The sequence below is a fragment of the Phycodurus eques genome, chromosome 4 (genome assembly GCF_024500275.1).
Source record: "Phycodurus eques isolate BA_2022a chromosome 4, UOR_Pequ_1.1, whole genome shotgun sequence".
In the NCBI taxonomy this organism is placed as follows: domain Eukaryota; kingdom Metazoa; phylum Chordata; class Actinopteri; order Syngnathiformes; family Syngnathidae; genus Phycodurus; species Phycodurus eques.
Window position 1 is genome coordinate 16,937,029 of NC_084528.1, and position 27,784 is coordinate 16,964,812.

Consider the following 27,784-nt stretch of genomic DNA (forward strand, 5'->3'; position numbering starts at 1 on the left):
GGGGGCGATTGGAGTACGCGGAAGTACACGAGGACTCACTCACTCACACCAAATGTAAATAATAAAAAACACAGTAATTTATTTTGTAATGCCACATTACGACTGAAAGAGGTTTGCACTTAAAACCAAGTTTTTTGTTTTGTTTTTTTGTTTAGAAATGCAGTGAAAGAGTCACTTCCGCACTGTGTCACACACTAAATCGGCCCCTTTCACTGTACCCTAGAAAATTTTAAACTTTATCGCGATGAGATCAACTATTTTTTTTATCACAAAATCTCATTATGCTATGCACAACACTCGCTCTTAAATGTTTTAGTACTTGTGTAATTGTTTTAATCAATGTGTCTCGTCGCGTCAACAAAGTTCCCACAAACGTCTGTGGGGGTTAATGCCCCCCTTTAAATGACATTTCCGCTGCTTTTTGACCGTTCAGAGTCGTTTGTTTATAACAGACACGCTGTTTGTGTCGGCTTTTGACGCGATAACAGTTCGTAATGACGCTACAAAGAGATTGATTTCCCAGACATTTATCATACAGTGGAATCAAAGCAACGGTACTTGTCAAAAGCTCTGTTTTGAAGCCTTCTGGCTCCCCCTGGTGCGCCAACAAAGACAAAGAAAATCCTTTAATATGGTGCCACTCGGATGGATGGATGGACGGAACGAAACTGATCTGTAATATTGATCTGGAAATGATAAATCAGCACAATTGTTTTTTTGTGCGCTAAAAAAATCAAGTATGATAACAGTGCAGTCAATGATGCAGTTTTATTTGACATTATGTGTACAATGTAAAGTAGTGCTGTTTCTCATCTGTATTACATGTTATATTATTACTCATTTCTTTTGCTTAGGGGGAAAAAAATAAACACTCAGGTCTTGTTTTCAGTTTTTAATTCCATCAATACAAAAATAAAAATAAGGTCTTGTTTTTATTTTTAGAAAAAACTATTTTTCTAAAAATGCAAAATATATTTACAAAAATTATTGACAAAATTAATATATAATTTGTAAAATGTATTCATTAGTTGATTCATAAAAATACTTTTTTATTTATAACATTTATTCATAACATGAATATTTTAGTAAGTCTTCATTTTATATTAATGATTCAATGCAAAGCTATTACTTATGGTTTTTGCTTATAATTCATGATTGAATTTATTACATTTATTGATCAAATTAATATTTTTCTTAAGACGAAGGTTATCTAGATTTTTTATCACTGTTTTAATTTCAAACATTTGAACAATTTATGAAATTAATAATTTAAGATAATGAAGTCTTAATTTGTCCTGCGATTGGCTGGCAACCAGTTCAGGGTTACCCCGCCTCCTGCCCGATGATAGCTGGGATAGGCTCCAGCACGCCCGCGACCCTACTAAGGAGAAGCGGCTCAGAAAACTGATGGATGGATGGATGGAAGTCTTAATTTTATATGATGAAAGAAATGTTTTTATTTGAAAATGTTTATTTTTAAATTTTAAATCCATAATTATATTTATTGAATTTATTGATCAAAGTAATTTATAAAAAATTAAGATGTCCTATCTTGATTTTTGATCTAAATACTTACATTTTTACACGTTTGAATTATTTATACAATTAATAATACAATGAACATTTTTATTATGTGGATTTATAATAAAATACATGTTTTACATTTACTATAAACTATTATGATTATTAATTCATCCGAATAATAATATTTAAAATAAAAACACAGAAACAGCCACACTTTTTTTTTTTTTTTTTTATAAACCCAACTGACTTAGAGCAAAAGGCAGACTGAACTTTGGACTGGTCACTGGACAATCACATGCCTGATACGGAGCCAGACAACCACTCACACTCACATCCACACTGTCGCTGAACCCAGGCGAGCATATCACTATACAGAAAAACATTACATTCAAAACTAAACATTCAAAGAATTCTGTATCATCTTGTAAAATACGAACATGTTAAATATACAGTATGCCAAAAATGTACATGAAAATATAATGGTAGTTTTTTTCTGTCAATAGAAAATAAACCAAGAAAGTGACAACAAGAGTGCAATATCCAGAATAATTAAGTTTATTGCTTTTCAAGATATTAATCTTTTTTTCCCCAATGTGACCTCTTTACATTAAAACAAAGCATGTGAGATGTGCACACACACGCACGCACGCACGCACACACACACACACACACACACACACACACACACACACACACAGCAAACAGTATTTACACCCGCTTGTGTGTCACATTAGGAACTTTACAATAGAGATTTCACTGGCCTAGACGCAGTACAATGTGGCTCAGTTTTTTTTTTCTTTTTTTATCCAAGGAATGAAATTTTAAAATAAACTAAAATGAAATAGGGCGGCATGGCGGATGACTGGTGAGAGTGTCGGCCTCACAGTTCTGAGGTCCGGGGTTCAATCCCTGGCCCCACCTGTGTGGAGTTTTGCATGTTCTCCCCGTGCCTGCGTGGGTTTTCTCCGGGCACTCCGGTTTCCTCCCACATCCCAAAAACATGCATGGTAGGTTGATTGACAACTCTAAATTGCCCGTAGGTGTGAGTGCGAAAGGTTGTTTGTATGTGCCCTGCGATTGGCTGGCAACCAGTTCAGGGTGGAGGCTCCAGCACGCCCGCGACCCGAGTGAGGAGAAGCGGCTCAGAAAATGGAAGGATGGATGGAAAATTAAATAGAACATTTTGTGGCTTTACACTGGATGAATGCTAATATAATGAAATAGAACATTTTGTGGCTTTACACTGGATGAATGCTAATATAAAAATAAGCTACTAGCATATTTTGTGCACCCCAAAGGATTTGCAGAGTGGACATTTTTGAAAAACAAAAACAAACTAAAGGGCACAATTAAATAAATCAGACACCATCCCGATAAGCTCATCATAGAAAAACATCTGCTTATGAATTATTGAAACCTTTGATACACATAAGCTTATAACTTTAACCCCCCCGCCCCCCTGACATGTTGAATCAAATACGGAAATTAAATCACCACGATACGGCTAACTCTCGTCATAGGTGGTAATAATTAAATGTACACTATATTAAAACATATACACACGCAAGTATTTATACACATTTCAAACGTCTGCTCTTCCTTTGTTCCCTTTTTTTTCTACCCCAGAATGTGCAAGAATATAAATAAAAATACAGATATTTTCACACCACTAGAAATGAAAATAAATTATTGGAATAATGTGATTTTAAAAACAAACCTATAGAAATGTGGTTTAAATTAAATTGAAATAAATCAAGAAACAATAAAATACAAGACATTCTTTTCATACCACTATTAACGTGGTTTGCATTATTATTCATTTTAAATAAACTGAGAAACAATTAAACACACAGAAAAATAGGTGTTTACACCACTTGGGATTTGGTTTAAATTCAATGAAATTAAAATACATTAATAAATATTAAAAAACAAGACAAAATGTTTCTGAAACCAACAAAAATGTGGTTTGAATTAATCTAGGTGAACTGAAAGGAATTCATAGACAATAAATTAATAAATAAATAATATATTGAAAACAATATCCCCCCCACAACACTTGATATGTTGTTTGAATTAAAATAAATTAAGACAATAAAATCTACAATTTCATATGCCTATTTTCACTCCACTAGAAATGTGTTTTAAATTATAATAAGATAAACATCGAAACAAAATAAAATAATCAGAGGAAGTTGTGAGCAACAATTTTAAGCACAAGACTACGAAGGTGACTTTAACAGATGCACACTGAACACCACTGGGTGGTAGTACTGGCCTGCGTCTTTGTCAACCTTAGTTTGAGCACAGGAGACAGAAGTAGAGGCCATTCATGTAGATTTGACGATGCAAGTGGCCATAAACGGAGACTTCTTCCTTTTCGAACAAGGAACAGGGAAGTAAGGGGTACGCTGAAAAAAAATCAGGAGAAAAGGCTAGTGGCGAGTGTTGGTAAAGACGTGGACAAAGAGGGAGAAACGCAGAGCAAGAAGAAGAAGTATTAGCTGTGGATCATTTTGAGGGTGTCTGTCTCCCTGTGGCGCTCATGCAACATGGCAGGAAGCGGCGGAGGTGGGGTGAGGGGCATCAGCCCCTTCAGAGGAAGGGCGGACACGGGCGGCGGCAGGGGCAGAGGCAGTGCAGCCGCCTTCTTCCCCCCCAGGGCGGCGTCTTTGGCCGTGGCAAAATCGTGCTCGTTGTCCGAGCTGCAGTCACTCAGGTCGGTGATCTCCAAGTCTGAGTCTGACTCGGCGTCCCGCTTGACGCTTCCCCGCCTCTCCGTGGGGCTCTGGCGCCCCGGGCCCAGAATCGGGGGTGTGGCCCGGGCACGCTCCCCGCCCACCAGAGAGTTGGCTAGGTCGGCGCGGCCCAGTGACAGGCTCCCCGGGTAGGGCAGCGCGGTCGGTCGGCCGGGCTGGCCCCCCAGCGCCCCGTTGGTCCCGCCGGCCGCTCCCCTCTCGGCCTCCCCATGTGGTAGCAGGGTGGTGAAGGGGTGGGACAGCTGAGAGAGGCTGCTGGGCAAGGGGCCGGGATAGAACTGGGAGGGGTAGAGGGAGCCGGGGGGCAGCTTGGGGCAGTTGTTGAGGGAGAAGGCCCCTGGGAGGTAGGGGTTGAAACCCCACGGGTAGTCGAAGGGTGGGCTGCGGGGGTACGCGCCCAGAAGGGATGGAGGTTTGGTGTAGCATGGGCCACCTAGTGCAGAGGACGACATGGAGGTTAATGCTATGAATGCCTACAATAAATGCTTTATGTCTACAAAATGGAGGAGATGGGGGTTTTCTTATGAATGGTTCAAGGGTACAAACACACACAAACTCAAAGAATGTTCACTGATTATGCTCAGTGGGATCAGCAATTCTAATGAGGAGGGGCTCATTTTCACACCACCATCTTAAACCCAACAAAACTGCCTTAAGGTTGGTTGCACATTGCTACAACTTCATTCTTGTAACATTAAAAAAAAAATTCTCATAAAATTACCACTTCATTCTAGTAAAATTCACAATTTTGCATGTTTTTTTTTCCCCTCATAAATTTCAAGATTTTTCCACCTTATTCTCATAACATCACAACTTTTTTTTCCTCTGGTAAATCTATGTAAATCTCTTTCTTCTCATAAAATTACACATTAATTATTGCAACTTGGCAAATGTTTTATCTCATTAATCTTACAATGTTGTGATTTTTTTTTCTCTGAAAATTATGACTTAATTCTCATAAAATCGATAACTTTGCAACCTTTTTTAATTAAATCTATGTAAATATCAATTTTACTGCATTTGTAACTTCGCAGCATTTTTCTCTTGTAAATTTAAGTGAATCTCATATTTTATTTTCAGGAAGTTACAAATTCATGATTGTAACTTGGCTACTTTTTTTTTCTTGTTAATCTACATAACTTTTGCAATACAGTGGATCCCTGCACATTAGCATTCAGCATTTTTCCTTTTTTTCATGGCAAGACTAAGGAGTCTTAATTATTCACAGATTTTCGTGATTGGCAGTCGGGCTCAGTCTGTGTCCACTGTATTAATTTTTTTTCTCTTAAAATTAAGACTTCATTTTTGTCATATTGCAAATATTTTCACATAAAGTTACACCTTCATTGTCAACATTGTAGCTTTTTTTTTGGAAATCAATGGAAATCTCGCAACATTACGATTTCTTTGTCTTTTAATTATGACTTGAAGTCCAAATTTTAGGGGGGGAAAAACGTATGAGAATGAAGTCATAACATTAAGAAAAGTACGTTCATTTTTGAGGGAAATAAAAATCACATTTATGAGAAAAATTTTACGAGAATACTGAAAATTTTATGAGGAAAGAGTTATATTCTGAGAATGAAGTTTCAATTTTGCAAGAAAAAAATGTCAGAATTTGTGAGCAAAAAGTATTGTAATAATATTGGGAATTAAAAATCACAAGGAAACAAAAACTGTATTCCCCCCCCCCAGAATAAAGTCATTATTTTATGAGTCAAAATATTCTGAAAATGAAGCTGGTATTTTGAAAGAAAATAGTCAGAATTTACAAGAGTGAATTTTTAATTCCATGAGATAAACTGTAATGTAACGTTGTAAAAAGTAATATTACAAGTAAAAAAGCGCAATTATGAGAATAAAATTGGCATTTTGTCCTTAGTTAGTGTTTGTATTTTCATGGATGGTGAGATTTTGACTTTATTCTTGTAATATTACAACTTTTCCTTTGATGAGAAATACTTTTTTCTTGTAACATTACGACTTCATTCTTGTAACTTTACCACAGTTTCTCATAACTTCTATAAAGTACAGTGGTGAATAGACTTGCAAGTGACTTGACTTGTTTTTGAGATATGAGCTGTCGCTCGGCTGATTTTTTTGTCTCGAGTCGTAAGCAAAAATTTGAGTTCGGCGTGTTCGATGGTGACCTCGAACTTCACAACGACGATTTTCTGTTTTATCATCAAATATATGTGTAGCATGGCTGTATGTATTATACTGTCCCCTGGTGGCCATCAGGAGGAGCATCACAATGAATTAAAGGTCAGAGGACAAAGGTTAAAAACTTTCCTGATAACTCTAGAACTCCTTTACCAACCACATCTGCCATTTCGAAGTGACGTGCATGTATTACATAACATATAAACAATGCAAATATGAATTTTAACTGACCCCATACATCTTTGTCCTCTGACCCTTACAGCATGAAATCATGAAGTATAAACAGTTTAATTCTTTACTTTCTATTTAATTATGTTGTTCCTCTATGTTTTAAAAAGTGCCATATAATACTACAGTAGTAGAACGGATTAATGGCTTTTCCATTCATTTCAACTGTGAAAGATGATCAAAGATTCGAGTGAATTAAACCACTACACTTCGAATTGCTGTAATAACAGGAAAATACTTGCGCTGGGAGGCTGTGAATTTTTAAAAAAATTTTTTTTTTATTATGAACAAACAAAAGCATTTTCACCTCCCAGCGCAGCCAGACTTCCTTCCAACTGCCAAGCAACTCACTCCCGCATTCCCCCCTTCTTTTTCTTTTCCCCTCTGCCAGCCTGCTACGTTATTTACTATGCGGGCCTAATTTGACAGTGCTGAACTGTGTGCGTGCGTGTGTGTGCTTGCATGTGTGTGTGTATGTGTGGCGGGAGTAGCTGGCAGTCACATGAATATTGAATCAGTCAGACGGGCCTCTCTCGCTTGCTTATGAAAACACAGTAATGGGCGCCCACAGGCCACAAACTGAAGCCTGCACCCTCAATTAGGGCCTTCCTGCCTGGGAAGGGATTAGGATGGCAGGGACACATGGGAGGGAGAAGGGAATAAGACCTGAGGACAAACTGTGGAGGATGAAGAAGAAGAGAAGGAGAGGAGGGGGTCTCGTTAGTGCATCTGTTTACACACTACCTACCCCTTCGCTCTCTTTATTTTGTGTGCGCGTGTGTGTGTGTATGTGTGGAGTTCATTAAAGAGTATAGGTCAATGAAGTGACCTTACCTTCTTTCTTTGCTTCCTTCCTTCCTTCCATCCATCCATCTGCTTGTTTGGCAATAGTATGTGTAATTCATATATATAATTAACCTCTCAGTCTTGACTGAAGCCTGCCATCCCTTTCATTTTCCTTAATAATTGAAGCACTGAGAGCAAGAATGGGTTAACTCCATTTTAAGTTGAGTCAAGAAATGAACATACAAAAATGCACATCTTTCAGATCAATACTGGTTTAAATCAATGTTTAGTTCCAATTGTGACATATAGTGGGCAGTTATTTACTGCACTTTACGCTTTTCCTGATTTATCAGTGCAACACTGGGCCAACTCCCATTTCTAAGATGGCAGTGCTGGTGAAATCAGGCTCCACCTGCCACAAAACATCCCAGAAAGTGAGGTTCAGGGATTGATAGAAGACTCTAAGACACAAAGTGATGCTTTAGCCTCGGTGAATGTTATTTTTCATTTTTCGTGAAATACTGCAAGATAATGCTGGGACTTAGACCACTAATGCACTAAACATTTTGTAATAAGACAATATATATATATTTGTCAGGATTCCTACCGGGTCCCGTGGGATTCCCACCTGGATAGGAGTGAATTCCACTATTAATCACAGGATTGGGCAGGAGCGAGAGTCAGCGGGAGCAGGAACTATGACAACAAAATCACCAGGAGTGGACGGTCCAGTCCCGGTAACTTTCAAGATAAAATGGAGCAGTATTGACCATGGGTGAAAAGAGAAACACAAAGGATGGGAGTGCGATTCTGTAAAATCTTTTATCAGGATTGGGAGTGAATGGGATCAATCTCTCAGGGAGTGGGAGCCAAAATCCACTCCAGTGTCAGCTTCTAAATTGTGCACGCCTGCATATAAATCACTAAGACATAAAGCCAGCAGCTTTTGTTGCAGCTATAAAACTTTAAGCCACTCTCCTACAAAATGACAAAAATGGAGTTAGCCCACTCTTGTTCTCAGTGACTTCATTGCTCAGGCCTGCCCACATCCTCATTGCACGCTCGCTCGCTTCTCACCATTCGCCACGGTGGTTGTCGTATTGCCCGCCATAAGCCGCTAGTTTCCTCTGGCTATTGTTTCCCAACATGCCACACAACTTTTCTCACCTGAACTCAGGAAAGGAAATGTGTCCAGTCGGAGCTTGTCTCCTTCTGGCCCCGGCGCTGTGCTCCCTCGATCAAACAGGGAGGAGGTTCGGCCCGAGTCTGGTAAGCGAGGAAACAGGGACTGGATGGTCTACACAACGAGAGAAAAGGAAAAATACACAAAGGAATAAGAAATGTGTTTCCTCCAGCGACAAGTACTTTTTCTTCTTTTTTTTTTTTTTTTTTTTAAATACAAGTGAAAAAAACTTGTTTTGGCACATCAGACAAAAAATTGAATGTTATGAGAATGAAGTCATTTTTTTTTCAAGAAAAAAAGGTCAAATGTAATTTTACTGGCAGAATAGGGTACTACATTTATAATTTTAGGAGAGAGAAGTCAAATGAGAATTATCCATCCCTTTTCTGTGCCGCTTCTCCTCACTAGGGTCGCGGGCGCGTTGGAGCCCATCCCAGTCACCATCGGGTAGGAGGCGCGGCACACCCCGAACTGGTTGCCAGCCAATCGCAGGGCACATACAAACAAAAAAACATTCGCACTCACAGTCACACCTACGGGCAATTTAGAGTTGTCAATTAACCTACCATGCATGTTTTTGGGATGTGGGAGGAAACCGGAGTGCCCGGAGAAAAATCACGCAGGCACGGGGAGAAGATGCAAACTCCACAAAGGCGGGACCGGGGATTGAACCCCGGTCCTCAGAACTGTGAGTCAGACGCTCTAACCAGTCTTTCACCGTGCCACCATATGATAATTAATATGTCATAATACTCTAAGAACGTCAGAATTTCCAGAGAAAATGTAATCTGCGAGAAAAAAGTTGGAATATTATAAGAATGAAGACAGGATAGAGAAATTTTAAAATTAGGAAAATACATTTGTAATTTTAGCAGGTTAAAAGTAAAATTATGGTATGGAGGTCATAATATTCCAAGAAAAGTCCTGATATTATGAGAATAAAGTCATAATTCCAGGAGTAAAAGTTATGACATTCAGATAATTTTGCAAAACCAGAAAAAAGTCAAAAAAGTACAAAAAAGACAATTGTTGAAAAATTTAATAATCTAAAATAATCTAAGAATGAAGTTTTAATTTTATGTGAAAAAAAGTAATCCTAATCAACCCAAAAAAGGCATACCGGTACTTTTAAAAGAAAAAGTCGGACTATTGAGAGAATAAAGTTGTAATTTTTTGCAAGAAAAAAATTCTAATGCTCTGAGAAAAAGTTGGAATTTTGTAAGAAAAAAAGAATGTTGTAAAGATAACGCCAGAACTCTATGAGATACTGCAAATTGTAATATTAAAAAAATCTAAACATGATAAGAATCAATGATGAAATTTTTGTGATATTCTGAGAATTTAGTCAGATTTCTGGAGAATTTGAATATTAAGATAAAATTGTCATTTTACATGACAAAAAGTCAGAATATTCCCGGAAAAACTCAGACTTTTAACCCAAAAAAGTCCGATTTCTGAAAATAAAGTGGACATCGTTGTGTCGACTTTATATTGTATATCTGCTGTAGGTTTGATGGGCAAAAAAAAGTTTGAGAATATTTTTGAAGAAAAAGTTGCTACATTTTAAGAAAATTGTCATGAACAAAATTATTCCAAATTTTGAAAAATTCTTATGTTGGAGGATTCTTTTATGTTTAAAGTTGAATAGGTTTTTGAAAAAAGCTTTTCAAAAGAAATGAAAACAGATATTTTTTACATTCTATTTTCAATAAAAACACATTATATTTGAGAATAAGAGTTTACATTTTTGAGAAATTTTCATATTATTGAGAATATTTTTTTTTTTAGAAGAAGTCATATTTGTGAGAAAAACTTGTATATTTTTAAGAGAAATTTTTTTTTTCAAAAATGGTATGTATTTGAGGATTTAAAAAAATATTTTGTACTTTTTTATGATTGAGAGAAACATATCTATCTATCTATCTATTCAAGGAAAAAAAGTTTTATTTCATTTTTAGACAAAAGACACTTTGAAGATAGTTGTATATTTTTTAAGAAAATCCCAGTATATTTGAGATAATTTTATTTACATTTCTTTGAAAAATATTTTTTATTTTTTATTTTTTTTTAATAGAGCAACAGTCACATATTTTCAAGAAAAAAGCTCTGTAATGTTTGGATATATTTTTTTTTTTTCAAGAGAAAGGCATATATTTCAGAAATTAGTTGTAATCGGTGTGTACGTTCAACAGTGAAACAGTCAGTGTTCTGTCACATGAACAACATCAGTCATTTCAGGCAAGGTGGTGTTTGCGTCTTCCCGAGAAATAACCACACTTCGGAATAAGGAGCAAAAGTGTTTGTCCTTTTCCCACACATGCCCTGGTGGTGGCGCTGCAGAAGAGCGGGCTCCCGTCGCGTGTTGACAGCGAAGCGTCCTGCAGGAGCGTGATGCAAACGGCGAAGGAGCGGAGGCAAGGACGCGGATACAAAGGGCTGTCATGTGATGGGGGCTGTGGAGGGGAGGACACGTTTGAGGCTACAAAGGATAAATGAGGAGGAAAGCCGGACCATAGCGCGGCCCGGATTGAGGACGGACGGGAGCGAGATCTGAGGGAGTGACACTCATTCAGGATGTAGGGCGTAGAATACACGAGGGAGAAGGAGACGAGGTGAAGCAAATGGAACAGATGAATCGGAGGAATCCTGGGGACAAAGGGGGGATTTTTGTCCCCCTTCTCCCCAGATCAATAACCCGTGTCACCCCAAGTTTGAAAGGCGAGACTGTACTCCCCGAGCTGCGAGATCTGCGTTTGCTTAACAAACCGCATTAACGACCCGCGCCATTGATCTGATCTGACGCGACCCCGCTTTCATTTTCGATCGATGACACGCGGATACACCACCGAAGACGGGGGATGAGAGAGAAGAGGGGATCATGTCGTCTTTGGGGGGGGGATAAGGACGACTCAAAGCCGTCTCCTCGCGACCTTAAGCATAGCACAGACGAGTGACAGATGACACTGGTACTGTACTTTTAACATGAAAGCACTTTTTGAGATCACATGGAAACTTTTCTGTACAGAGGGAGTTTTGCTCATCGATTGACTTACAATTTTTTCAGTGACCACACTCGTATCATCTTTCCCCATTGAAATGAATGGACATGCTCTGAATCCATTCCAAAATCTTTCAAACGTGTTAAAAAAGCACCCTACTGTACTGTACTTTATAAAAAACATACAGTAATAACATATTCACTTAGAATTTAAAGAATAAAACATTTTCTTTGCATCGTGATTTCATATTTCAATGTCCTTTGACATTTTGCTCCTTCGAGCGTGCACGCCTTGGCCACTAGGGGGCAGTATATTACAGACATAATAATACACAAAGAAAACTTTCACAACTAAGTTATGAAATCGATTGCAGTGATTGTTGTTTTTTTGCAGAGGATAAAGACTATATGCCTGTGAGTATTCTTATATCAACATTAATACTAGTTTTGTTAGCCCGCGTATGCCGTTTTACATTGTGAGTTAGCATTAAGCGAGCTGAATTTTGTAAGTTATGTGGTTTGGTTAAATACACAATGTGTAATTCCCTTTGTTTTATGTGTAAACTTAAATTGAAAATGACAATAAACAGCTTGAAGCAAGCACTCAGCCTTTTTTTTCACTATCTGCTGCTTGCTTGAAATTTGCTGCCACCATTTAGTGTTCGTAACTCAAATGTTTGCTCGCAACTGGACAAAAAATAGAAACTTGTAAGTTGGATCACCCGTATGTTGCGGTACCACTGTATTTCCAAGGTAAAATGCCAAAACAGCTAACGTTGTTAAAATATGAGACGGAATCATATCATTTTTGGTCCATGAATTCTTCACTTTGATCATCTCGCAGAGAAAGTTAAACATCTTGGTTCAACCAAGAAAATGAATAATACATACAGTACATCGATGCTAAATGATACCCACATTTTGTTCTTCGATTGAGTTCTAATCCAGTGAGAAATAGTGATCTTAAGACGCATTGTTAAAATATCTGATTATTTTTTGGGGGGGGGGGGCCAAAAGTTTGATCTTGAACAAAATGTCAGATATTTTGCTATGAAATAGACTTTTACAATCAGGTTTTCATTGGAAAGTGATGCCATTTACAAATGCGTAGATTCTTTTTATGGATACCCATTTTCATACATCCAGGAAAGGCCCAGCAGGCACCTGCTAACTGGAACGGCAAAACTGCATGACATGAATGATTTTTGTTAGAATTAAATAAAATTTTCAATAAAAAAAAAAAAAAAACAGCATGCCTGGCTTTGCAGATTTTTCCAGGCTTTTTTCATGTTAATGACACAGCATGTAAATGACTTTTCTTGGCTGCGGTGAAATAGAGTCGACTGTGAAATGTCTGTAGTACCTCCGGGGTGCAGTCGGGTGCGGTGGAGCCTCCATTGAAGTGGTTCTGGGCCAGGAAGAAGGGCGAGTTGGCCATGTCGAGGATGGGATAGTTGACTAGCACCACCTTGCTAAAGTTGAACTTGTATGTGAAGCGCTTCCCTTTGGTTTTGTGCAAAATGCGCTTGTTGTAGTAATACCTGCAACACAGCAGAGGTAATCGAATGATGGGGATAAAGAATGAAGGAGGGGAAGGCTTAACAACACTGGCATCAAGGTTTGGGGATTTTATGGAAATGAATCAGTAAACAGAGCTGCGAGGGAAGCGCTATGCTCATTTCCCACTGTTTTAAATACATCTCTTCCCTCCTTGAATCAATTTGTGTCTCAATACTTCCATTCAATACCGCATGAGACATATTCCGTTTGATTTTGTTGCTAGGAGACAAGATGTCAGCATGAGAAATTCCATTATATCTCAGAGGCCTGCAATGTAAGAAGTGCCATGCATCCATTTTCTGAGCCGCTTCTCCTGAGCCGGTCGCGGGCATGCCGCAGCCTATCCCAGCTATCATCGGGCAGGAGGCGGGGTACACCCTGAACTGGTTGCCAGCCAATTGCAGGGCAATGTAAGAAGTGGAACACTCAAAGTTGTATAATTCCAAATTCGACCAAACATTTTGGTGAAAAATGTACTCCGAAAGTCGCAAAATACTTCAAACCACAATATGGTTTTGGTTCTTTTATGTTTTGAAGTGGGTAACTCCATGTTCAAAAATGCAATGCACGAGGCAGATCTGCGACTAAATTGCATTAACATTTTAATGCTCCGTTTTGTGCTCCGCGATTCAGGAATAAAGCCAGAGGTGTCAAACTCAAGGCCAGGGGGCCAGATCCTGCCTGCCACATAATTTTATGTGGCCCGCGAAAGCAAATCATGTCCGTCCACTTCTTGTTTCTTGCTAAAATACAAAAACTGAACATTGTCTTCACCTTGAATAACGTTGAGAAACTGCAAGCATTTTTCATTACCAATCCTCTTTTTCAAAATAAACTGAATAATAGCTGAACAAGCTATCACCCTTAACTTCTGATTTCAAAACTAGTTATCCACCAATTTGTTGTGGTATAAAATAATATGAGCTAATCATACATTTATATGGGTTAAGAGTCATAACGACCCTCCGAGGGAAGCTATAACTACAATGTGGCCTGCAACAAAATGAGTTTGACACCCCTGTTTTTGCCAGTGAACAATTTCTTTGAATTTGTAGTGACTAGTAACGAAGGTGATTAGGGCAAATGTACTTGAGTAAAAGTGTACATTATACTTAGGAAATGTAGTGGAGTCAAAGTGAAGGTTGCTAGAAATAAAACTAACGAAGCTAGCAGTTTAATTCTGAACACTACCTCTGGTGGACCTAATTTGGACATTAACAGTTGGATTAATCAAGTCGCAAATAAAATGAACTCTCTGTAGTTACATAATGCATCGGGAGAGTGTCTGAAAAACAAAATTGGGAGGGGAAGCAGGGCGGTCTTTATCGTAACAACCCCGGTGGACATGTTAGTTTCCTGTGCCACCACTGAGGTGTGTGTACATCCCACCTGGCTTAGGTGAACGAGCCGAACACTCAAGTGGGAGGGTGAAATAACTGTAATGCATTATTTTAGTCACTAATTTACTAAATGTGGGCCTTCCTTTGTTTGAAAGTATCCACAAAGAAAGCTAAGCATTAAAACGGCTCATTATGCAAGACATCAACCCACACGGAGCGGCACGTATGTATCAGCGCCCCAACATGCCGACGTGCGTTTTGCTTGGCGTGGCAATCGCGCAGTGGCCCTTAATTGAGCAATTAAGTGAGGCTAATTAAGAAGGCTAATTGTGGCCCCAGCCAATTCATAACAATTAGACTCCGACGACAACCCCCATTAAGAAGAGGCCACGGGAACCCAGGAGGCAGAGGGGGTGGGCACAATCATTTATGATAACTATGCATTTGGGGGTGCTCGAAATGTGTTTAAATTAAACAAGTTTGAAGAAGTCCCTGAAACTTCAGGTCGAATTCCTTATTGACTTTGTTTGTTGGCCAACTCCTCTATCAACTCTCCATTAAGATGGTTGCCGATAAGGAGGAGCAATTGAGGAATATTGACGTTCCCAGAGCAGAGGGTCCAAAATGTATCTCATCATTTTTATCATCCATGTAAACATGAGCTTACATAAGACAATTTCACATTCAAGGCTCCTGCCTTTGGAGGTCCAGTAAACTCTGTTTATCCTGGGGGATGCGTTCCAGGACCAACCGCAATAGGTGAAAATTTGCGATATTGTAAGACCATATAAAAATAATTCTACCCCTCCCACATGCTTTAAACACATTTAAACTTATTAAAACACCTTTTAAACATTGAAAACAAAATTTAAGCATAAAATGTAAAGAAAATACTGGCAGTAATGTCGCTGAGTCTCTGTGTAAGTGTCTGGATGTGAGCTGTGGCCAACAGCAGCTTTTGCGTGAGTTTGTGTTCATGCTCAATAAACGGCTGAAAAGTGCATTGGCGAGTGGCGACTGGGGCTCTCCTTTCCCACATGAGAGGGAATTAAGTTAGTACTGTAAAAACCCATAAAAGAAACAGTCGCTTTAAAAAACACAATATAGCGGGAGCACGAACAATGAACCGTGATACAGCAGGGGAATACTGTAGTATCAATGCCGTAATAGAGGCGGGATAGCACCTGTGTGTAATTAACTCAGGATATTGTGGCATTCTCTATCACCATCTAGATCCAGCAGCATTTAGAGCTAGTGACAAATTTTGTCTTGCAACACAAAGCAAAAAATATCGACCAAGTGATAACTCGGAAAATTCCTAAGTTGGTGCACTTTCTTAGTCAAGGTTAGTCAATTATTTCTCCAGAAAATAAGGTGTCACACTTGTTTTGATCATGAGCCAGATCGTATTTATGGTTACCCTAAGTGGCGGTGCTTATACTGGTGAATCCGCATAAAGTATAAACGCTCGGGGTGAAACCATCTGCCAGAAATTACGGTTTGGTATGTGCCCTGTACTCAGTTCCTCGTTCAGTCTACACTGGGTAGAGTAAGGGAACAAATGCAAAACCAACAGCTCGTATTTTGGAGGAAACCAGGAAACAATTGAATGACTTTTAAAGTAAAACAATCATCTTTTCTTTTTAGGAAACTACAACATCAATGGTTTGTCTTCTTTTAAGAAATAAATGATGCAGATGTACAACAGTCACAGTTTGAACAGTGTAAAATATTGTGCTATAAAAACACTAATAATGACATTTGTTATTGCTTTGGCAACATCTGAAGAGCCCGGGAAAGGCATTTTTACTGCACTTCAAAAAGTAACAACACATTACTAGCCATGACATCTTTTAGCCAGAAGCTTATAGCTGCCCTGTATTTGTTTACAGACATAGGCATCTATGTGAATAGCAAAAATCTGCGGTTAATTGATGCCCATTATAATTGCATTGAAAAAATACATCTATTTTTTATATTTTTTTAAATATTTAAGCCCCCAAATTCTTGAATAAGCGAGGATAAACCAACAATAAGTGTTTTTGAAGAAGAAGAAAAAAACAAAAAACAAAAAATTGGGCGGCGCGGTAGGCGACTGTTTAGACCATCAGCCTCACAGTTCTGAGGACCGGGGTTCAATCCCCAGCCCCGCCTGTGTAGAGTTTGAATGTTCTCCGCATGCCTGCGTGGGGTTTCTCCGAGCACTCCGGTTTCCTCCCACATCCCAAAAACATGCATGAATTGGAGACACTAAATTGCCCGTAGGTGTGAATGTGAGTGCGAATGGTTGTTTGTTTGTATGTGCCCTGCGATTGCCTGGTAACCTGTTCAGGGTGTACTCCGCCTCCTGCCCGATGAGAGCTGGGATCGGCTCCAGCACACCCGCGACCTGAGTGAGGAGAAGCGGCTCAGAAAATTGATGGATGAAAAAAAATTGTAAACTTTATTTTTTTTTTTTTTTTTTTTTTTTTAGTCCAGCGAGGAAGAGGGGGTCCACTGCACACTTTTTGTCCCTTATCCAATATGCTCCATGTGGGAACCCTAATAATGGCCCCATAATATTACATAATTGCCCCTGTGTTTGGTTGTTATCATTTTTAGAGTTTTTTTAGTTTTGTTGAAAAAGAAATCAAGGGAAAAATGTGGCACGCTTTGGCAGGTTACATAAAATGGCAGAGGGCCGAATTTGGCCTACAGGCCTTGAGTTTGACACCTGTGCACAAGGGTGAATTGGCATATGGGGAGACCAGGGATATCCCTGGTGGGCCGGCCCTGCCGTAAGGCGAAAAAGCCAGTGAAACAGAAAGGGGGAGAAAAAAACAGGGTGCATTCAGCTGCCCAGTCATTTGAGTAAGAAAAAAAACTATCTTCGACTTGAAAGCAGACACACAATGGGTTTCATCGTGGTCTCTAAACCAGTCAGAGGTAGTGAAGAGCGGGGACCCTCCATCTGATTGGCCGTGTGTGCGTCTGTGTGCACGCACGTGCATATGAAATGCGGGCGCTAGCGTACCGTGTGCGCGTCTCTGTGCGTGTGTGCACGTGAGTGCATATGAAATGCGGGTGCTAGCGTACCGTGTGCGTGTCTGGGTGTGTGTGTGCGCGTGCATATGAAATGCGGGCGCTAGCGTACGCGAAGCTAAATTTTCTGACGGGGAGCCGGCAGCTGCAGTTACAGAAAATTGAGCGGCATAAATGGAATTACTTCCAAAGACTAACGCCACCGCAACGATGTGGGAACGTTTTGGATTCAAGCCAGATCAACACGGCCATCCCGCTAACACCAACGAGCTGGTATGTAAGACAGCACAAACCTCAAAGTGACAAAATCCATTTGAAACACAACCATCCCACCCAATTTCTTCCGCTGGGAACAAAAATCACGGTGGGACATTTCCAGTTCCCCATCAGCTTGCAATTATGGAACTGTTTTCCCAACAATGGAAATACAAACGTGAATATGGCGCACGTATGCTAACATTATACACAGTATAGCATACTCACGATTGTAAAAGATTTAGCTTTGGAACATGTTGAGAAAGCAGCGTTTCAAGAAAAGCTGCAGACTTTTAAAAAATAGTACACATCTTGAATCAACACTTGGTTGCTTTAATCGACTTGTGTTGTTATCAATGTTGCTACTTGGCACTTTTTCTTAATTGACTGAAAACTTGAATGGCAGTATATTGCGTGTTAAGGCATTAATGACTGTTTATACCAACTGTGCGAATATTTGTAGTACAATTTTTGGGAACAGGACTTGAGTCTGTTTTTTTTATAATTTATTTTATCTAAGATATTTCATTTATTGTTCTACATAACAATGTCAATGTTCATTCAGTCATTCTAAAAGTAATCATTAATCAAAGTAATTTTAAAAGGGACTTATTCTTAAAAAGGATGTACTTGAATTATTATGCTCTAATTATATCAGTGGCATAAAAAAACATCAATGACACTATCATTTTTCGTGATAGTTTTTAGGAAAATATATCGCCCGAAAAAGTTTTGCTATCATGACAGGTCTAAACACACATAATATACTGAGAGAGAACATGAGCAACGGATAACCAGCGATGTTCCAAAATGCCATCATTTTGAGGAACAAGCAAAGTAACACGTTACTTTTCCCAGAAACGTAATTAGACAGTAGTTACTTTGGAGTCATCAATGTTTCTCACCAAGTATTTATTGATGGATGATGATTCAAACACAACCAATCCAGCTATTTAATAGACATTAACCATTCACACAGACCTTTCATTTTTCAACAAACAGAAGAAAACGATTGGAGGTGATCGTTTATTCTACAATGCACAGTGACGGTACAGTACCATAAAAGTGCAAAGGAATGCACGATTGCCACACTATTTTTGTTATTTTCCTTAGTAAAAAGTGTATTTGATAGCTGTTTCTTTTTTATTTACACATTAAGAATACAGTTTTACTGGTGTGTTAAGTGCGCAATGCATTGTGGGTTAATTATTCATACCTAAGGGCTCTTAGGTAATTCATCATACAATAAGGACTGACTCACTGAAGGACTTACAGTACTATTACGATTACTATTATATAATATTTACAATGAAAAGTGAGAACCTTCAACTTCGTCTGTAGCCCGGACTGTGAGCTGGTTTAACGCGCTGCATGGTTGATGTCACGTAAGTAAGTGCTCCCCCCCGCCTCCCAGTCAATCACATACAGTTTTGCTAGTTCAACAGTTGCAGTTAATATTGTCACCTTTTCTTGCTCTTCGCATCAAAATTACAATGGTGGGAGCAATGGTGTGGGTGAGTGTGTGTGCCTCCAATATCAAACCGGCACTCACTTTCACGTTTATGTACACGCACGCACAAACACACGCACACGCACACACCTTCATGGACCACAATCGGGATCTATCTATCAGTTAAGAGTCTTCAGAGAAGTGTACTGAAAATGGTGTGCTTGTTTATGTTTAGGTACTTACTGGTCTGTGTTGGCATGTCTAGTCTGCACTAACCTTTTTTTTTTTTTTACTGTGGATAAGTGATATTCCTGCCACTTGACAGTTGCTGAAAGTAACTAAAAAGTTGCTTTTTCTAACTAATTTACTTTTAAACTCAAGTAATCAGTAAAGTAACTAAGTTAGTTTTTCAAGGTAACTGTGGCAACACTGTGGATAATACAAACATATTGTACTAACAGTATAAAAACAAAGTAACACCTGGAATAAAAATATGCAATATAGCAGGACCGCGAAACAAGAACCATGATATAGCGTAGGATTACGCTAGCTGTATTCCGTGATGATAAATTGCAAGGACTAATTTTTCCTGGGTTGAGACTCATTGTTTCCATGACATGTGCATCCCTGGACTCACATAGTCTCAAGTGTAAAATGATCTGTGGTCCTTACTCTGCTGCTTTTGTCTTTGTTTTTTGAGGTTATTAACTACTCCATGAATTATGGTCCAAAAGAGCATAAAATTCTTTTTTTTTTTAATTTATTTATTTGCTACGTGAAATTTTTGTTACCGGCTGGCTGGCTCCCCACGGCGCGCATGAACTGGGCCAGTCTGTCTATGACTTCCGGACCACATTTCCCCCCAAGTCCGCCCCTGCCTGTGCATGACACTGTCATTGAATGATTGGGATTATTATATCAAGTACCTTAGTGCTCTGCTCAGCTTGTCATAGTTCATGTGAGGTTTACACTTCCTGATCCCCCACAATCGAGCCACCTCGTCTGGGTCCTTGATGACGAACTCGCCGTAGTCGCCCTGCCACGCGATCACGCCCTGGTACTCCTCCTTCTGCAGCAGCTCCAAGATGAAGTGCCAGAGCTGGATCTGCCGTGATCCCGGGCTCGACTCCGGCTTGTAGGCCCAGTCAGGGAAGGCAAACCCTGCGCAGAGGGGGAGCGGAGAAAAGAGTGGAGGACTTAAGAGGCCTGTCGTTTATTCCGTCAATTCCCGCTGGGGACAAAGAAGTCATCCGGATGAGTGATGAAGGTGAGGGATGATGTGTTTAATATCACAGCACGTGCCCTGAGCTACAGTACGTTAGCGAGTGCTTGTGCCCTCTAGGCTGCACAGATTGCTCAGGTGGGTGATGACAACTCTCTGGGAGAGATGTGATTGATGCTGCGTCGTGCACACACACACACACACACACACACACACACGCACGCACACACACGCGCGCGTGCGTGCACACATACACAAGCCTTAAAGCTGCCTGTTTGCACATCACACACACATGGAGCCAAGTGTTTCATTTAACAATCAAAGTCAACACAAAGCTAGATCAGACGGCAGACCTCTGCCAAGGCTAAGTAATGGATCAACACCAGTGATGACTCTGTCCTGACCCAGGAAGCAAATACAGCATTCTAAAGTATGTATTTTATAGTTAATACAAAACAGTAGATCAATAACTAATGTCATGTTGTTTTTTTTGGACAGCAAACTAGTTGGGAGTGAATTAACAGTCAATTCAGTCCCTCTTTTGTCAACAGCCTGACTGATATTGATGAAAGCTACCTAGCAACAAGTGACCTGGCAATTAATTTTGTGACATGACCAGAAATATCAATCTGAACAATTCTGATGACTGATATCACATCTTAGATTACTTAAAACATAATGTATTGTTTTTAAAATGATACGAAATGATTTGTTATTTTTAATTTATAATTTCGATAATGTTAAAATGATGTTGTATTCTTTATAAAGCATAATTTTCATTATTTTCAAATTAGTGTGTTTTCAAATTAGGTTTATTATTTATTATTTAATTATTTTTTAATTAAATAATTTTTTACTTTATTTTATTTTATATATATTTTATTATTAATAAATAATAATAAATAATATTTTTTTATTTTATTTTATTATTTTTAAATTATTTATTTTATTATATTTGATATTATATTTAATTGTATACATATTATAATATGTGAATGTAAGTGTGAATGATTGGTTGTCGATATGTGCCCTACAATTGGCTGGCGACCAGTTCATAGTGTACCCCGCCTCTCACCCACACTGTAAAATCGATAACTAGCAATTGTTGATCTCATCTCAAACTTTTCAAACTAAACTGACTCAGAAATCAAGGTTTCGATTTACAACCTACAAAAACTTGTCTGCCCAACAAATTTCTCTCATTGTTGTCCAAAGTAATATTTTCTAAATAGCACAACAAAGATGATTGACTTTTGAGGAGATTTTTTGAGTTAAATCAGGAACCTGTGAGAAACCCCACATCATTACTGAAGTGCGCATGCGCACACGGTCTGAACCAGTTTGAACTCGACCGAGCGGCGAACTCATCTCCGACCGAACCTGAGCCGTGTCATGACAGTCCGTCGACAATTTCTTAACTGAAACCCCCGAAGAAAACTTGACCAAACGTGGACAGTTGCATGTGAACTGAATTGTTTTTACCATTCCGGATTTCTGTCTGGTCTGCAGTTTGATTCTAGCGTTTGAACATTTTCTGGACAGAAGTGGGAACGGACAAGCATTTTTCCCTACCAGCTAAGCTAACTAAAATATTTCCAGCCCTTCACCTACTTCTATGCTAAGGTTTTATCTCAAAAAGTAATGTTTGATACTGTTTAATGTTAATCATGTCTGATATTCAGATACAGACTTTCATCACTAAATGGCGGTATCTCAAACTGGCTTTTTTACTGCACGTCTGCCGTAGTAAAGCTTATTAGCTTACTACCCGTTTTGTAATGGGTTGAGTGCTATCCTTGTGTGGAGATATGATGTTAACATTGAGCAACAAACAAACTCCCGTCCATGTAAGTTATGCAGGTGTATGGCAGACATGCGCAAATTATATGACAGTGATGTAAATAAGGCTACTTTCAGACAGCAGGAGATTTCAATCCCAATATTAAGTTTCACATTTAACATTTTCCCTCAGGCGGAGAGAAGTCGTGGTGTGCCAGCCTATGGTATCTGAGGTCCAGGAGAGATGGCCTGCGCTGTTTTCCTTTGAGGAGGTAAGGCTGTCCTAATTTATCCAGGAATTCTGTTATTCAAATTAGGCACGAGTTATTATACTAGGGCGACATCGTGGAGGACTGGTTAGCGCATCTGCCTCACAGTTCTGAGGACCGGGGTTCAAATCCCAGCCCCGCCTGTGTGGAGTTTGCATGTTCTCCCCATGCCTGCGTGGGTTTTCTCTGGGCACTCCGGTTTCCTCCCACACCCCCCCCCCCAAAAAAAAAACATGCGTGGTAGGTTGATTGAAGACTCTAAATTGCCCGTAGGTTTGAATGTGAGTGCGAATGGTTTTGTTTCTATGTGCCCTGCGACTGGCTGGCGACCAGTTCAGGGTGTACCCCGCCTCTCGCCCGACGATAGCTGGGATAGGCTCTAGCACGCCCGCGACCCTAGTGAGGATAAGCGGTAGAGAAAATGGATGGATTATTATACTAGATTGACTACAATTAAAGAAGTACACTCCACTGGAACATGATAATATGCATTTGCATATTGATACTGGTTTTTGAGGGTATTTCCATTCCTGTGTAAAAGACGTATTCACGAGAGGTTTTTGAAGTAGGTTTTGCAGTTGATAACATGGTCAGGCATTGAACATGGTGCAGACTGCACAAGACAGGTGCCCAGGAATTTTCTGTGCTGAATAAATGGCAATATTCTGTTGATTGTCTTGTTTAGATATCTGAAGAATTTCATCGGCTCACGAGGAAAGACCTTCTGGGGACTTTCAATGCATCCCTTGACAAATTCATGCCTGGCCTGCTGAAACTGTACAGGTCTAAGAAGGGAACTCTTGGTGAGAAGATGGAAGACCTTGATAAACTTGATGAACACGTGAGTAAAGTGCTTTTTTCCCTGAAAGGAGTATGAATATACTTTTCTCATAACAGAAACAGAAAAAGATGTTGGCTCCAGCAAGAACACATTAATGGACATGTGTCTGTAAAAATGAATATCAGCAGTCATTGCTTAATGTTCTTTTTTGGCAGTATTTTATTTAACAGAATTTTAATTTGTAAAAGCAAAGTAAAATTGTTAGCATGGTTGAAGTTTTTTTTTTTTAGTTTTATATGTTGCTGGGTCTGACCTGTGATTTATCTTCATTACTGTAAAAGAGTTCTGATTTTACATTGTGCATAAAGCACACTACGTTACCATTCTAACTGAAATGCTTGTTTTCCACTGAATACTCTTTAGACATCCAACATTGTCTCCCACCGAAAGACAGCAGCACTGAGAGGCCTGCCCATTTTCCTCTGAGAAGATGCAACAAAGGTTCTCCTGAAGTGCTTTGTAAGTACAGAAAAAGTAATGCAAGTAAAACTAATTCCCATGAGGTGTTTTAAAGGATGAGTTCATCCAAAATGGAAATATAAACCTCCTCAGTGCTGTCCGCACAGAGTAATATACTTTTGTACAAACCTCATCACAAGGTTGGTGGGTGAAAGCTACTATGTCATTAATACAAGAAAAAGATGTGTTTTCTTTTTAAAACCTCCATGAGTCAATTGACCAGCATGGTACGGAACTTTAAGTTCAAATCAGTAGAAATGTATTTCGTCTTCAGTTTTTCTTAGCTCTCAATAATGGATCTGTACTTCTCTTCAGGACACTGATATTTTGGAACTGGTGCTGAACGGTGCATCTGTTGCTATCCTCACCATCCTACAAGATGACAATGCCGGTACATCTGTGCGAGACCAGGCAGTTGTGTTTGAAGGGGACATCGTGCTACATAACATTCCAGACCTCTCTACGGCCTTGGCATACCTCTTTGGCCTTCTGTATGCCCTCAACATTGATTATCCAAAGCAGATGAGGTCTACCTTTGAAGCAATTCAGGCCATCTTTTTTTAGCTCAGTGGCTCTCGATGCTCACAGCGCATAAGGTCTCTGAAAACAAAGCTATTGTTGTGACTGTTAATGGGGAAGTCAGACATGACTTCACATGAAGCGCAGAACTGGTGTTTTAACAGTTAGTTCCCTGTTCATTGATGATGAAATTTCCAAGAACTTTTAACTGCTTTAGTTCATTATAGTTATGCCCATGTAAAACGTCAGTGTCTGGGTATACACAGCCAATCATCTGTGGCACTATTCTATGTACAAGTGGTTAAGTTCGGCTCAGGGTCTGTGCATGAATTACTATATGGAGCTGGACACTTTTTTTTTTTTTTTTTTTTTTTTTTAATACATACTTTGTTTTTCTTTATTGGTTCTGGACTTCAATGTTAACATCTGTGCTGTGGCGGTCAAAGCACCCAAAAGAAAAATAAACCGTCAATATATTTTGCAGAAATTGTCCCGATTACCTATGACGTTCTGAAATGTACTTGAGGCACTGTTAAACAAAATAAATAGGATTTCAGATAACACTCAGTTGTGCTTTGTTTTTGTTTTTTCAAAATCTACTTATTGAGAATTTTTCAAATCTAATTACAGCAACATACATTTTCCTTTATTCATATAGTAGGTACATTTTTAACTCACTGGAGTAAGAATTGTATGATTATTCAACAAGAATATCTGTGTTTGGTGAAGGCAGAAATACATGGCATTGAAACCAGAATTTCTTTGTTAGGCTTACAGGATTATCCTAATTAGGTCAAAAAAAAATCCAAGTTGGCAGAATTTGTGACCTAACTTGTAAACCTTAGTTAAGTCAACAACAGTAGGCAAAAGTTGAGAAAACTCAAAAATCTCTTGCATCAAGTTACCATGATATTTTAGGTTTTGTCAAGGTTTTTTTTTGTTGTTGTTTTTTTTTAACAGTGCTGTTACCTGAGATAGGCGACAGCACGGCCGCGACCCTAGTTGGGATAAGCGGTGCGGGAAATGGATGGACACGTTATAATATAATTTTTTAAATTACAGAATTTTGTTGTATTTCCTCTTTTTTTTTTACATTTTTGTGACGATTTATAAAATGTAATTATACCTAATTATACAATTATTTGTGTAAGATCTCCTGATCCTGATACAGTATCTAGCAAGCCCAAATAGTTGTAAGCACGCCATTGTTTTTTTAAATACAAACTGACTACAGGACGTGTGCGCTTTATTGACATGTGTACGCGAGCGCGAGTGATGTGCGCGTGAATGTGATTGACAAGCGTGCATGAGTGTCAGGGACATGAATGCTTGAGTGCCAGTGACGTGTGCGTGAATGTCAGTGAAATGAGTGCATGAGGGCCAGCGACGTGCGTGTGAACGTGATTGATGTGTGCATGAGTGTCAGTGACATGAACGTGAGCATCAGTGACGTGTGGGTTAATGTGATTGACATGCGTGCCACCTGTGAGCAGTATAATACAATCATACAGATATACATGGAGAAGCTAAGCTGACTTTTGTGACTAAGGCAAAGACACCTATGTGGTCGTTTTAAATACACGACGTGTAATTCTGTTTGTTTTATGCTTAGTTTGAGAGTAAATTTCAACTGGCAGTGGCAATGAACAGCTTGAAGCCTCTTTTTTGAAGAAATCTGTCAAGTTGCTGCTTGCCATAAAGTGAGCTGAGTTGAGTTCACTGGACTAACTGTGCTCGTATCTAAAATTTTTGCTTGCAAGTCAAAGCAAAAAAAAAAAAAAAAAAAAAAGCGACGACGGCTCGTATCTTCGTAAGTCGGGTCACCTGTGTCTCAAGGCACCACTGTACATCCACTTGTATATACGATACATTATTTTGGTTCTGGTCGGTTGCATGTTCCCAAAGACTACTTGGGGTGAGTGAAGTGGGGTACCCACCTGGCGTCCAGAGTGCGGGCACTGGGGGGAGCAGCAGATCGCTGACGCAGTTACAGTCCATGCCTCTGCAACACCTGACAAACAAACACATGAAAAACATTCATCAGTCGACAAGTTGAGAACTAAGAGTACATTTCATTTCAAGGTTCCAAAGGGAATTCAACACGGACGTGCTCAGGAAAGCCAAAGAACATGGGTGGCCTAGATTCTGAAACGTAGCTCGTATTGACGTGTAACGCGGCAAGGTTATGTTTCATATAGCGATCGGGCGTTTGATGGATGTGAACCCGCGCAGCAACCGGAGGCCGAGTGTGATGCAATGCGTTGGGCATCCACGGCCGGCTGCGCATCGATAAACAGCAAGGGTGCACTTGAAGAGCACGTTAAAGTTTAAATCGACTTAATCAGGTGGAATTTTCCAGTATTCTTGCGTAAAGTAGGGCTGCATTATACGCAAAAGGTTTAAAGAGTTTTGTTTATTCGCACATATTACAAATACTGCGTCATGTTCAATATGCCGAGAGGAACTTTTGGAGTGCGGGAAAAGTTTTTGTTGAACACGCAAAAATATGGCAACAAAGAACGAAAGCGCTGCTTGAAACACTGGAAGCAAATGCATCTCAAAATTGCAATTAGACACTTTAACACCAACATTTTTGACTCAGCTATGATAAATACTAGACTTTACACTGAACTGATTGGCTTGATCGGTATCGGCTGATAATTAGAAGAAGAAGAATCACCTTTATTACTGTGAATATGCATGCATCCATGCACACAAAATTTGTTCTCTGCATTTTACCCATCACAGTGAACACACACACTGGAACAGGGGGTAGCTGAAGCACCCGGGGATCAGTTCAGGGTATCAGTGTCTTGCTCAAGGACAGCACAGCTGTGAGTCAGGGGGGTATGTTGGCAGATGGTCCAGTCGGGGTCTTGAACCTCAGTCCCCCACGGTGGCAGGCAATGATCTTAACCATTGGGCCACGACTACCCGTATTAGCATTGTATGCTGATTGGCTTTAATGTCATAAGTCGCCGATCCGATCTGCCGTCCTTGATCGGCTCCACAAAAGACATTTACTCCGCGTCGCCATCGTGTACAGTATATTTGAATCCAAAAGCTAGTTTGTTTTTAGTCTTGTCCCGCATCTTTTGACGTAGTACTGTACATATCTGATCGCCAATAAAGTTATTAAAAAAACTACTTTTACTACTACTTTTCTGCCTTCCTTCATTCCCTCCTTCCTTCTTTCATTCAGTCACTCCTGTTTCATGCATCCTTATATCCTCCCTTCCCACACTTAAATCCGCTTTTCTGCCTTACTTCCTTCCTTCCCCCCTTTCTTCGACCTCATGCCTGATTTTTGGTCTTTTCTTCCTTGCTCCCCCCTTTTGTCCCTCAGACACACTTTATTTTTCATTCTTCTTTCTTTTGTTTGAACCTACTTTTCTGCCAACCTTCCTTTGGTACTTGTCCAATACGGCTTT

The 27,784-nt window shown here is 39.5% G+C and overlaps 1 protein-coding gene across 1 annotated transcript; it reads right to left on the reverse strand.

Annotated features, from left to right (window-relative positions):
- Window positions 1-4,021: 4,021 nt before the first annotated feature.
- erfl1 (Ets2 repressor factor like 1) lies at window positions 4,022-26,351 on the reverse strand. The gene is made up of 5 exons (XM_061675653.1): window positions 26,291-26,351; window positions 20,191-20,425; window positions 13,002-13,179; window positions 8,625-8,754; window positions 4,022-4,713 (listed from the first exon to the last, which is right to left on the reverse strand). The coding sequence occupies exons 1-5, from the start codon at window positions 26,349-26,351 to the stop codon at window positions 4,022-4,024; spliced, it is 1,296 nt and encodes a 431-aa protein (XP_061531637.1).
- Window positions 26,352-27,784: the final 1,433 nt, after the last annotated feature.

Excerpts from the sequence above, each read along its gene's own strand:
- erfl1 (XM_061675653.1), bottom strand. The coding sequence starts at position 26,351 with ATGGACTGTAACTGCGTCAGCGATCTGCTGCTCCCCCCAGTGCCCGCA. Across the intron at positions 20,426-26,290 it reads GCCCGCACTCTGGACGCCAG|GGTTTGCCTTCCCTGACTGG; the intron begins GTGGGTACCCCA and ends CCCTCTGCGCAG. Across the intron at positions 4,714-8,624 it reads ATTTCCTTTCCTGAGTTCAG|GTGGCCCATGCTACACCAAA; the intron begins GTGAGAAAAGTT and ends CCTCTGCACTAG.